General features: G+C 50.4%; 1 protein-coding gene across 15 annotated transcripts in view; it reads left to right on the forward strand.

Annotated features, from left to right (window-relative positions):
- LOC112238947 (R3H domain-containing protein 1-like) overlaps nucleotides 1-12,760 on the forward strand; it is a 59,262-nt gene that overhangs the window by 36,033 nt on the left and 10,469 nt on the right. For 11 of the 15 annotated variants that reach the window (XM_042317993.1, XM_042317995.1, XM_042317992.1 and 8 more), the window contains 12 exons: nucleotides 432-570; nucleotides 700-840; nucleotides 1,028-1,136; nucleotides 1,776-1,871; nucleotides 2,001-2,026; nucleotides 3,213-3,266; nucleotides 3,371-3,588; nucleotides 4,944-5,285; nucleotides 5,886-6,031; nucleotides 6,365-6,472; nucleotides 10,579-10,839; nucleotides 11,063-11,183. In XM_042317993.1, coding sequence (XP_042173927.1) covers nucleotides 432-570; nucleotides 700-840; nucleotides 1,028-1,136; nucleotides 1,776-1,871; nucleotides 2,001-2,026; nucleotides 3,213-3,266; nucleotides 3,371-3,588; nucleotides 4,944-5,285; nucleotides 5,886-6,031; nucleotides 6,365-6,472; nucleotides 10,579-10,839; nucleotides 11,063-11,183 — 1,761 coding nt within the window. The remainder of the gene's footprint in view (nucleotides 1-431; nucleotides 571-699; nucleotides 841-1,027; nucleotides 1,137-1,775; nucleotides 1,872-2,000; nucleotides 2,027-3,212; nucleotides 3,267-3,370; nucleotides 3,589-4,943; nucleotides 5,286-5,885; nucleotides 6,032-6,364; nucleotides 6,473-10,578; nucleotides 10,840-11,062; nucleotides 11,184-12,760) is intronic. The other 4 variants (XM_042318000.1, XM_042318001.1, XM_042318003.1 and 1 more) reach the window with 4 other exon arrangements.

Below are 12,760 nucleotides of genomic sequence, written 5' to 3' on the forward strand. Positions count from 1 at the left end.
TCAGACAGACAGACACGGTTGTGTGTTACAATACAGGACCTTGGAGACATGTGAGCTTTAGTCTAGAGAACTAATGAACTGATTCCGGAACATGGAGCTCTCTGAGAAATCTAATATAGTATCCTAGGAGACTATGGGTGCGTTCGTAAATTCACTCTGGCTGTCTACTCCCGGTTTCAGAGCACTCACGTCGGCGTGTGCCAGAGCGCACAATAACCCATTTCTTTATTTACTAATGCACAACACCCGTTGAATATGAATATATTATATATGACCAGTGTAAACGTAAGCCCAGTTAGTGCATTCGGAAAGTATTCAGACCCCTTGGACTTTTCCCCACTTTTGTTACGTTACAACATTATTCTAAAATGAATTAAATTGTTTTTTTCCCTCATCAATCTACACACAATACCTGGTCCTCTTGTGTCTAGATTCCAGCCAGGACTACACAGACTCTACTGGAATAGACCTGCATGAGTTCCTGGTCAACACTCTAAAGAACAACCCCAGAGACAGAATGATGCTGTTGAAGTTGGAGCAGGACATTCTGGATTTTATCAGTAATAATGAGTAAGTTATTTAATAAATACATTAAATCGATCAATAAAATGTATTTTTATTAATTTATAGTTAATTCAATTCTATAGTTGTATTATTTTAGCCTTTCAGTGAAGCTCATTCAGCTCTTGTGTTTCCTAGAAGCCAGAAGAGGAAGTTCCCTCCCATGACTTCGTACCATAGAATGCTGCTACATCGAGTGGCTGCCTACTTTGGCATGGATCACAATGTTGACCCCACTGGGAAGTCTGTCATCATCAACAAAACTAGCAATACAAGAATGTATGTTTTTCAGTTTATACCAGTCAATTTTAAAATACATTATTACTAAACTACAATAATACATTTTATTACATTCTATGACGCTTAAATACATCAAATTGCTTTGAAAGTAGAAAGTATGTATTTGGTGTAGGTTTGTTTTTCCCACTCCTCTAAACTTCCAGCAATGTAAATTTGTTTTCCACAGACCAGATCAAAAATTCTCAGAACACATAAAAGACGACAAAACGGATGATTTCCAAAAACGCTACATTCTCAAAAGAGACAACGCCAGCTTCGACCGGGAAGACGGCATGGTAGGCAGTTTCTGTGTTCCAATCAAATGTCACCTTGTGTCCCAAATGACACCCTATTCTCTATATAGTGCCCTATGGGCCCTGGTCAACAGAAGTAAAGTATATAGGGAATAGTGTTCCATTTGGGATGCATCCTCAGCGATATGTCTTTGAGAGGGTGACAATCTGGTGCTGCTGTTCCAGCTGCTGGCTAGGCTAAGCTGTGCGGAAGCTGCTGGCTAGGCTAAGCTGTGCGGAAGCTGCTGGCTAGGCTAAGCTGTGCGGAAGCTGCTGGCTAGGCTAAGCTGTGCGGAAGCTGCTGGCTAGGCTAAGCTGTGCGGAAGCTGCTGGCTAGGCTAAGCTGTGCGGAAGCTGCTGGCTAGGCTAAGCTGTGCGGAAGCTGCTGGCTAGGCTAAGCTGTGCGGAAGCTGCTGGCTAGGCTAAGCTGTGCGGAAGCTGCTGGCTAGGCTAAGCTGTGCGGGCTGCTGCTGGCTAGGCTAAGCTGTGCGGAAGCTGCTGGCTAGGCTAAGCTGTGCGGAAGCTGCTGGCTAGGCTAAGCTGTGCGGAAGCTGCTGGCTAGGCTAAGCTGTGCGGAAGCTGCTGGCTAGGCTAAGCTGTGTGGAAGCTGCTGGCTAGGCTAAGCTGTGCATGTGCTTGCAGATACGAATGCGCCTGAAAGACGACAGGAGAAGCAAATCTATCGAGGAGAGGGAGGAAGACTATCAGAGAGCCAGGGACAGGATATTTGCACCAGATGTGAGATTTTGGCTAATCAATTTAGATTAATGATGCATTTGTGTTTATTATGAAGTAAAATATGGATAGGCTTTATGGACTGCAAATGATGTAAGTAAGACATTCAAATAGATGTATTTTTTTCCACAGGGAGATCATTTCCATCTAGATGGAAGGTAAATATCATTCACATATCAGTCTAATTTGACACTTACAACATTTGACTGGCTGGTCCAACGTGGACGGTTCGTCTGGCTGGTCCAACGTGGACGGCTCTCCTGGCTGGTCCAACGTGGACGGTTTGTCTGGTTGGTCCAACGTGGACGGCTCTCCTGGTTGGTCCAACGTGGACGGCTCTCCTGGTTGGTCCAACGTGGACGGCTCTCCTGGCTGGTCCAACGTGGACGGCTCTCCTGGTTGGTCCAACGTGGACGGCTCTCCTGGCTGGTCCAACGTGGACGGCTCTCCTAGCTGGTCCAACGTGGACGGCTCTCCTGGCTGGTCCAACGTGGACGGCTTGTCTGGCTGGTCCAACGTGGACGGCTTGTTTGTCTGGCTGGTCCAACGTGGACGGCTTGTCTGGCTGGTCCAACGTGGACGGTTTGTCTGGCTGGTCCAACGTGGACGGTTTGTCTGGTTGGTCCAACGTGGATGGTTGGTCCAACGTGGACGGCTCGACTGGTTGGTCCAATGTGGACGGTTCGTCTGGTTGGTCCAACGTGGACGGTTCGTCTGGTTGGTCCAACGTGGACGGTTTGTCTGGTTGGTCCAACGTGGACGGTTTGTCTGGCTGGTCCAACGTGGACGGTTTGTCTGGTTGGTCCAACGTGGACGGCTCGTCTGGTTGGTCCAACGTGGACGGCTCGTCTGGTTGGTCCAACGTGGACGGCTCGTCTGGCTGGTCCAACGTGGACGGTTTGTCTGGCTGGTCCAACGTGGACGGTTTGTCTGGCTGGTCCAACGTGGACGGTTTGTCTGGTTGGTCCAACGTGGACGGTTTGTCTGGTTGGTCCAACGTGGACGGCTCGCCTGGTTGGTCCAACGTGGACGGCTCGCCTGGTTGGTCCAACGTGGACGGCTCGCCTGGTTGGTCCAACGTGGACGGCTCGCCTGGTTGGTCCAACGTGGACGGCTCGCCTGGTTGGTCCAACGTGGACGGCTCGCCTGGTTGGTCCAACGTGGACGGCTCGCCTGGTTGGTCCAACGTGGACGGCTCGCCTGGTTGGTCCAACGTGGACGGCTCGACTGGTTGGTCCAACGTGGACGGCTCGACTGGTTGGTCCAATGTGGACGGCTCGACTGGTTGGTCCAACGTGGATTTGATACCCTTTGATAATGTTGCATGGTCATCTCCCCATGCAGGAGCCCTGATGAAGAGGCTTGTATCAGCACACAACAGAGGCGGCAACTCTTCAGGTACTTCCTTTCTGTCACAGATCTCTCTCTCACACACACACACACACACACACACACACACACACACACACACACACATATCCATCCATTCCTTGTTTCCTCAGACTAGGGGACGGGCGGTCAGCCAGCAGTAGACAGAGCAGCTCTGAGAATGACCCCAAGAACTGTGATGCCCGGCCGTGGAGCAGCACTGATTCAGACAGCTCCAACCGTAACCTGAGGCCGACCATGACCAAGGCCAGCAGCTTCAGCAGCATCTCTGTCCTCATCAGAGGAGACAGCTCAGCCAGCAGCAAGAGCACCGGACGCCTCTCCAAAACAGGCAAGTAACTGGGGGGGGGGCACTGGCTCATGCACACGTAGTCAAATGCACGTGCGACGTATGGTGTCCAGTCTGCTTTGTTCCACAGCATAGTGAAGCACCTGTTTTAATAACAGAATGAACCCTAAGAATGAAAAAAAAAAAAAAAATTCTGTGTCCATGACTACTGATTTACCCCAAGTGTGGTCAGTCACCCTTAGACAATGTGATACACTAGTTTCTGACTGACATGAGTTGGATTTGGTCCTTCACTGTGTGTCTGTGTGTACCATCCCTGTTTAATACAGGCATACTGGGGGAATGGAGACCCTGTTTTCTTTGTTTATGCTGTTTTGGTTCTTCCTCGTTCCTTGTCTTTTCGATCATCTTTTTGTTGTTGTTGCTGCCTCTGTTCTGGGGGCTTTTCCTCTTGGTTTCGTGTGACTCCATTTCCACAGTGACTGCGCAGTTTGTTCTTTAACGTTGTTTACGAAGACGGGGCTCACTTTGTGCAGCACAACATCAGCTCTGCTGCTACTGGGAGGCCATTTTGTGTTCCTGTTCGCTCTGTCCTGTGGCTCATCTCTTCTGCATGCAGTGCATGTCATCTTTTTGGTTCTTTGGCATCATTTAGCATTTTTTGTTTTAGCATTTTTAGCTTTTTTTCTAATTTTGTTACAGTATCCCCAATTTCTTTAAGTGCTGGTTTAGTTTGTGTAGAAAACATGAAGAATGATGGCCATCACAATTCTGAATTCATTGGCTTTTACTGTTGGCAAGACAGAGAGACATGTTTCTCTCCTCTCCAGTAATACGTCCAGAGACCAAACTGGAGCCCAGATTTCCTCTCTTGTCTGTCCAGATTTCAAAGCTCCTGATGGCTTTGCTTTTGACATCAACTATTAGAGGTTTGCGTACGTGCCAGAAGACGAACTTTGACGTTCTACACCAGGAAAAGTTGTCTGTGGTTGCATTACTGACAAACTAATAGCATGTTTGTGGTTATACTCTTTAAGATGTGGACCACTTAAAATTACACTTGATACGGGCTCATGCAAGATGCCCACAGAGGGACAAATATCACCTATAGCCAATGAATTCACTCACTGTGTGTCCCACTTTTGAATGGACCAATGGCTATGCTGCTTCTACCCCTGTTACCGCAGAAGTGACCAATAGCTGTCGTCCTTGTATCCCTGCCCAGAGGCTGGCTGTGCATGTGTTACAAGCCACTGTCTCTATTTTTACTTTTTATTTAACTAGGCAAGTCAGTTAAGAACAGATTCTAATTTACAATGAGGGTTACACCTATAGGACGCCTTTCTTGATCCTCTCTGTAGGACGTTTAGTGATCTTTTCATCCCTCCCTCCTCTAGGTTCTGAGTCTTCTAATAGTGTAGGGTCTTCTACGAGTTCCATCTCTCGCCCCCAAGTACTCCACCTGCCTCTCCCTGTCCCAGCTGCTCTAACCCAGGCAGCCGGCCTTGTCGGGGGCCCCAGCACGGTGCTACCTACACCCTCCTCTGCGTCCTCCGCTGCCACGGCCCCCAGCAGTAGTAGAGCTTCTGTACACTGTGATCGGGGCAGCAGGAATGGCCCGGCGCCTGCATCCGGCCCAGCGCCAACCCAGGCCACTGCTAATGCTGCTAGTTACTATTTGCTTCCCCCGGAAGCCACAGGGATACCGCCTGGCAGTATACTGGTCAACCCACACACAGGTTGGTATCTTCTGATCAGGGTTGGTCCTCGTCCCTCAGTTCATATCGGACGGATTGGCCCGTCTCTGTGTGCTGTCTTTATTTTGGGTTTGATGTGATGTTTGGTCCTGGTTGGTTTTGATCATAGTTCTTGTAAAACAAACTTCTTATTCAGTCTATAAGTCTGTCTGCTCTTCTCTTAGACTGCTGAAATTTCCACAAACTACATATTTTGTTTTGGGTCACATTTTTATCAAAGCCTTTCCAGATTGAATGGACTAAGGGAGTTGGTAAACTGTATATATTCATGGTTTAGTCATTATTCAGGATACATGTTACTATAGCATAACTCCTATTGACTAAATTATACTCAAATGTCCTATAGCCTCTACTGCAGGGCTGTCCAACCCTCTTCATGGGGATCTACTGTCCTGTAGGTTTTCAGTCCAACCCTCTTCCTGGAGATCTACTGTCCTGTAGGTTTTGGCATGAAAACTCACAGGATGGTAGATCTCCAGGAAGAGGGTTGGACTGAAAACCCACAGGATGGTAGATCTCAAGGAAGAGAGTTGGGCAGCCCTGGTCTACAGTGTATCTAAGTTTGTTGTTCCCCACCTGCAGGCCAACCCTTTGTGAACCCTGACGGCAGTGCTGTGGTCTACAACCCCTCGATGACCTCACAGCAAGGTGGGAGGAGCCAGCAGCCCTTGGCCCCTCCCCTACCGCCCCCAGCCCCGCACCAGCCAGCCAATCACGTCCTCTCCCAGGTCAGTCAATGAGTCGGCAGCTCATGTATCCCTTCTTTCTCCAGAAAGCCCATTCACTCCCTGCATGCAGTCATTTCTTTACTCTACCTGTTCTCAATTAATATAGTAGATTAGAATCCATCATTTTTAATTCATGCCTCCTAATTTCCCAGAGAACAATCATCATCTACGAGCTAGGGCTGAGTGAATTATCCAGATATCAATCAGGTTCAATTAATTGTGATATTAATCAGCCAGCTCTAGTTCCTCCTATTCAATCACCTCTGACTTCTTAACTTAATGGAGGTCTCTCTCCTCTCTTTCCCTCTGTTCTGTCCTTTTCTCCTCCTTCAGCCGGTTCGGCATCTCCAGCCCTCTGCTCCACAGCCGATCCAGTACTCAACCATCTCTTACCCTCCTCCTCAGTTCCTGCCACTCTCCTCTAACCAACAATACACTTTGGTACCTATCAATCCTCTCTATCTCCCACCTGTCTTTTTCTGTCCAGTTCCCCCTTCAGCACCTTGGCACTTTAATTAGGTGGTCTTTTATAAGACATGGTTACGTGTGTTAATTCCAGACGTGTAGATTTTTATACAGAATCTTTGATGTAATGTATGATGGAAAGCCATCTTTATCTGGGAAGACTTTGTGATTGAAGAAGTGTTCAGCAGGATCCTGGATCATGTTCATTAGGCAGAAGACATTTGAAACCAGCAGTTTATCCAATGGGAACCCAGAACCTTGTTTTCTATTGCAAAATGTCTTGCAACTGAGTGCTTGTTGAACATGACCCTGTTTGCCCTGTGACCCAGTTGGGTAGAACATGACCCTGTTTGCCCTATGACCCTGTTCGGTAGAACATGACCCTGTTAGGTGGAACATGACCCTGTTTGCCCTATGACCCTGTTCGGTAGAACATGACCCTGTTAGGTGGAACATGACCCTGTGACCCAGTTGGGTAGAACATGACCCTGTGACCCAGTTGGGTAGAACATGACCCCGTGACCCAGTTGGGTAGAACATGACCCCGTGACCCAGTTGGGTAGAACATGACCCCCGTGACCCAGTTGGGTAGAACATGACCCCGTGACCCAGTTGGGTAGAACATGACCCCGTGACCCGGTTGGGTAGAACATGACCCCGTGACCCGGTTGGGTAGAACATGACCCGTGACCCGGTTGGGTAGAACATGACCCCGTGACCCGGTTGGGTAGAACATGACCCCGTGACCCGGTTGGGTAGAACATGACCCCGTGACCCGGTTGGGTAGAACATGACCCCGTGACCCGGTTGGGTAGAACATGACCCCGTGACCCGGTTGGGTAGAACATGACCCCGTGACCCGGTTGGGTAGAACATGACCCCGTGACCCGGTTGGGTAGAACATGACCCCGTGACCCGGTTGGGTAGAACATGACCCCGTGACCCGGTTGGGTAGAACATGACCCCGTGACCCGGTTGGGTAGAACATGACCCCGTGACCCGGTTGGGTAGAACATGACCCCGTGACCCGGTTGGGTAGAACATGACCCCGTGACCCGGTTGGGTAGAACATGACCCCGTGACCCGGTTGGGTAGAACATGACCCCGTGACCCGGTTGGGTAGAACATGACCCCGTGACCCGGTTGGGTAGAACATGACCCCGTGACCCGGTTGGGTAGAACATGACCCCGTGACCCGGTTGGGTAGAACATGACCCCGTGACCCGGTTGGGTAGAACATGACCCCGTGACCCGGTTGGGTAGAACATGACCCCGTGACCCGGTTGGGTAGAACATGACCCCGTGACCCGGTTGGGTAGAACATGACCCCGTGACCCGGTTGGGTAGAACATGACCCCGTGACCCGGTTGGGTAGAACATGACCCCGTGACCCGGTTGGGTAGAACATGACCCCGTGACCCGGTTGGGTAGAACATGACCCCGTGACCCGGTTGGGTAGAACATGACCCCGTGACCCGGTTGGGTAGAACATGACCCCGTGACCCGGTTGGGTAGAACATGACCCCGTGACCCGGTTGGGTAGAACATGACCCCGTGACCCGGTTGGGTAGAACATGACCCCGTGACCCAGTTGGGTAGAACATGACCCTGTGACCCGGTTGGGTAGAACATGACCCCGTGACCCGGTTGGGTAGAACATGACCCGGTTAGGTTGAAGCATGGCCCCGTTACTCGGTTAGGTTGAAACATGGCCCCGTTACTCGGTTAGGTTGAACATGGCCCCGTTACTCGGTTAGGTTGAACATGGCCCCGTTACTCGGTTAGGTTGAACATGGCCCCGTTAGTCCTGTGACCCTGTTAGCCAGTTAGTCCTGTGACCCTGTTAGCCAGTTAGTCCTGTGACCCTGTTAGCCAGTTAGTCCTGTGACCCTGTTAGCCAGTTAGTCCTGTGACCCTGTTAGCCAGTTAGTCCTGTGACCCTGTTAGCCCTGTGACCCTGTGACCCAGTTAGTCCTGTGACCCTGTTAGCCAGTTAGTCCTGTGACCCTGTTAGCCAGTTAGTCCTGTGACCCTGTTAGCCAGTTAGTCCTGTGACCCTGTTAGCCAGTTAGTCCTGTGACCCTGTTAGCCAGTTAGTCCTGTGACCCTGTTAGCCAGTTAGTCCTGTGACCCTGTTAGCCAGTGACCCTGTGACCCAGTTAGTCCTGTGACCCTGTTACCCAGTTAGTCCTGTGACCCTGTTAGCCAGTTAGTCCTGTGACCCTGTTAGCCAGTTAGTCCTGTGACCCTGTTAGCCAGTTAGTCCTGTGACCCTGTTAGCCAGTTAGTCCTGTGACCCAGTTAGTCCCAGTGACCCTGTTACCCAGTTAGTCCTGTGACCCTGTTACCCAGTTAGTCCTGTGACCCTGTTAGCCAGTTAGTCCTGTGACCCTGTTAGCCAGTTAGTCCTGTGACCCTGTTAGCCAGTTAGTCCTGTGACCCTGTTAGCCAGTTAGTCCTGTGACCCAGTTACCCAGTTAGTCCTGTGACCCAGTTAGCCAGTTAGTCCTGTGACCCTGTTAGCCAGTTAGTCCTGTGACCCTGTTAGCCAGTTAGTCCTGTGACCCTGTTAGCCAGTTAGTCCTGTGACCCTGTTAGCCAGTTAGTCCTGTGACCCTGTTAGCCAGTTAGTCCTGTGACCCTGTTAGCCAGTTAGTCCTGTGACCCTGTTAGCCAGTTAGTCCTGTTAGCCAGTTAGTCCTGTTACCCAGTTACCCAGTTAGTCCTGTGACCCAGTTACCCAGTTAGTCCTGTGACCCAGTTACCCAGTTAGTCCTGTGACCCTGTTAACCAGTTGGGTAGAACATGACCCTGTGACCCTGTTAGCCAGTTAGTCCTGTGACCCTGTTAGCCAGTTAGTCCTGTGACCCTGTTAGCCCTGTCATCCAGGTTAGAGGAGGGTTGGCCGTCATTGTAAAATAAGAATTTGTTCTTAACTGACTTGTTCTTAACTGACTTGCCTGGTTAAATAAAGGTAAGATAAAACAGCCCTATTGCCCTGTTAGGTAGACTGGATCGGGCTGCGTTCTGTTGGGTAGACTGGATCGGGCCGCGTTCTGTTGGGTAGACTGGATCGGGCCGCGTTCTGTTGGGTAGACTGGATCGGGCTGCGTTCTGTTAGGTAGACTGGATCGGGCCGCGTTCTGTTGGGTAGACTGGATCGGGCCGCGTTCTGTTGGGTAGACTGGATCGGGCCGCGTTCTGTTGGGTAGACTGGATCGGGCCGCGTTCTGTTGGGTAGACTGGATCGGGCCGCGTTCTGTTGGGTAGACTGGATCGGGCCGCGTTCTGTTGGGTAGACTGGATCGGGCTGCGTTCTGTTGGGTAGACTGGATCGGGCCGCGTTCTGTTGGGTAGACTGGATCGGGCCGCGTTCTGTTGGGTAGACTGGATCGGGCGCGTTCTGTTGGGTAGACTGGATCTGGCCGCGTTCTGTTGGGTAGACTGGATCGGGCCGCGTTCTGTTGGGTAGACTGGATCGGGCCGCGTTCTGTTGGGTAGACTGGATCGGGCCGCGTTCTGTTGGGTAGACTGGATCGGGCCGCGTTCTGTTGGGTAGACTGGATCGGGCCGCGTTCTGTTGGGTAGACTGGATCGGGCCGCGTTCTGTTGTCCTCCTTTCCTGACCTGCTTTCACCCAACACATCCCTCTATGGCTGATTACTAACGGTTTGTAATCATGAATTCAATACCAGATGTTGAATAATCCATGAGTAGATACGCTAAACTTCCAATTTCCTGCCACTGAACAGCTTGTCATAGATGACCTAGACTGAGGTAGCCTACTCTGGTGCTATAAATACCCAGTTTGGGTTCCCTGGGTGGTGTTCGGCATCAAACGGTAGAAAACTGATTGAAACGTGGAGAGACGACTAGAACTTGGCTCCAATAAGACACATTCATTTTCTGTTTCAAAATGTTTTGCTACGGTGTGCCCTAATAAATATGACCCTAATGATTTCGTCCCTGGTCTTGATGCACGTTGCCTCTGGCCCTGTCTGTTGATTGATTGGATTGGACCATTATAAAGGACTTGTCCAGACAGTACACATGTTGTTTTCAGCATTGTTCTCTCCCCACAGCAAGAAGGGCTGGCTGCCCAGTTCAGCCACATGAGTGTGGTGCGCCAGGCGTCCAGCGACGTCACTAACGGCGGCCCCCACCCTGCCATGTACCCCTCGGGCCCTGTGGTGCTCCAGGCCCCCCTGCAGCACCAGCAGACTGGCTACATGGTGGCCCCTCCAGGGCCCCCTGTGGTGGGGCAAACCCAGGCCTACCCCGGCCCTGCACACCCTATGAGCCAGCCGGTCATGCAGCAGCAGCAGGGCTACATGCCACAGCAGGTACAACAGTTACAGTCACTCACATGGTCAGTCAACACACCATCTCATGGCATCGTCTACTTCCTACCTACTTGTTGGTCTCAGTCTCCTTCAGTAATATCAGTGATATTATCCAGAGATGATCACAATCTAGATTGACCTCAGATCCGCTCTGAGAAAAGTGTTCAGATTCCAAGGTGACCAGAGAAACTCTTGTCTGCTCGTTGTCCTTCCTCTCCTGTAGATGCACACATGTTACTGTGCTCCAGCCCAGGACCCCCACTCCCACTGCAACCAGCACTATCGCCCTGTCAGCCCCGTGCACTACACCAGCCCCCAGAACCAGCCTCTTCCCCAGCAGCCAGGTAAACACACACACTGCTCTCTCTCTCTGTGTTTGTCTTGATTAACTGAGCTGTCTCCCAGTGAGCTGCAGTATTCTGTTTCTCTGCACCCTGGGGGGGACACAATTGTTATCTACAGCCTCCTGCCTCAACACAGCTCTGTTTTACTGGTTGTTATCTACAGCCTCCTGCCTCAACACAGCTCTGTTTTACTGGTTGTTATCTACAGCCTCCTGCCTCAACACAGCTCTGTTTTACTGGTTGTTATCTACAGCCTCCTGCCTCAACACAGCTCTGTTTTACTGGTTGTTATCTACAGCCTCCTGCCTCAACACAGCTCTGTTTTACTGGTTGTTATCTACAGCCTCCTGCCTCAACACAGCTCTGTTTTACTGGTTGTTATCTACAGCCTCCTGCCTCAACACAGCTCTGTTTTACTGGTTGTTATCTACAGCCTCCTGCCTCAACACAGCTCTGTTTTACTGGTTGTTATCTACAGCCTCCTGCCTCAACACAGCTCTGTTTTACTGGTTGTTATCTACAGCCTCCTGCCTCAACACAGCTCTGTTTTACTGGTTGTTATCTACAGCCTCCTGCCTCAACACAGCTCTGTTTTACTGGTTGTTATCTACAGCCTCCTGCCTCAACACAGCTCTGTTTTACTGGTTGTTATCTACAGCCTCCTGCCTCAACACAGCTCTGTTTTACTGGTTGTTATCTACAGCCTCCTGCCTCAACACAGCTCTGTTTTACTGGTTGTTATCTACAGCCTCCTGCCTCAACACAGCTCTGTTTTACTGGTTGTCTACAGCCTCCTGCCTCAACACAGCTCTGTTTTACTGGTTGTTATCTACAGCCTCCTGCCTCAACACAGCTCTGTTTTACTGGTTGTTATCTACAGCCTCCTGCCTCAACACAGCTCTGTTTTACTGGTTGTTATCTACAGCCTCCTGCCTCAACACAGCTCTGTTTTACTGGTTGTGATCTACAGCCTCCTGCCTCAACACAGCTCTGTTTTACTGGTTGTCTACAGCCTCCTGCCTCAACACAGCTCTGTTTTACTGGTTGTCTACAGCCTCCTGCCTCAACACACCACAGCTCCTTTTTACTGGCTTTAATGTGGAGGAATGCTACTCTATCGTCTGTCGGGGGAATTAGGAGGCATCTCTTGTGTAAATTAGGCTATATACTGTCTACTAGTGCATAAACAGTGGAATATCCAGACACAGTGAAAATAATGACTGTTTACAAACCACTTGCATAAGGAAGTTGCTTCTGCAATTAAACAGTTTTGCTGAAGGCTTCAGTATAAATGATGCTTGTGGGAATTGAACCTACAACCTCACCACACTCTTAACTCAGCCACACTGGACCACAGAGGTGTTGGTGATGGGAAAGTCTGGAGTCTGGACTGGATCACAGAGGTGTTGGTGATGAAGACCTGGAGTCTGGACTGGAACACAGAGGTGTTGGTGATGAAGACCTGGAGTCTGGACTGGAACACAGAGGTGTTGGTGATGAAGACCAGGAGTCTGGACTGGATCACAGAGGTGTTGGTGATGAAGACCAGGAGTCTGGACTGGATCACAGAGGTGTTG

This window comes from Oncorhynchus tshawytscha, unplaced genomic scaffold (genome assembly GCF_018296145.1).
Source record: "Oncorhynchus tshawytscha isolate Ot180627B unplaced genomic scaffold, Otsh_v2.0 Un_contig_4972_pilon_pilon, whole genome shotgun sequence".
Taxonomy (NCBI): Eukaryota; Metazoa; Chordata; class Actinopteri; order Salmoniformes; family Salmonidae; genus Oncorhynchus; species Oncorhynchus tshawytscha.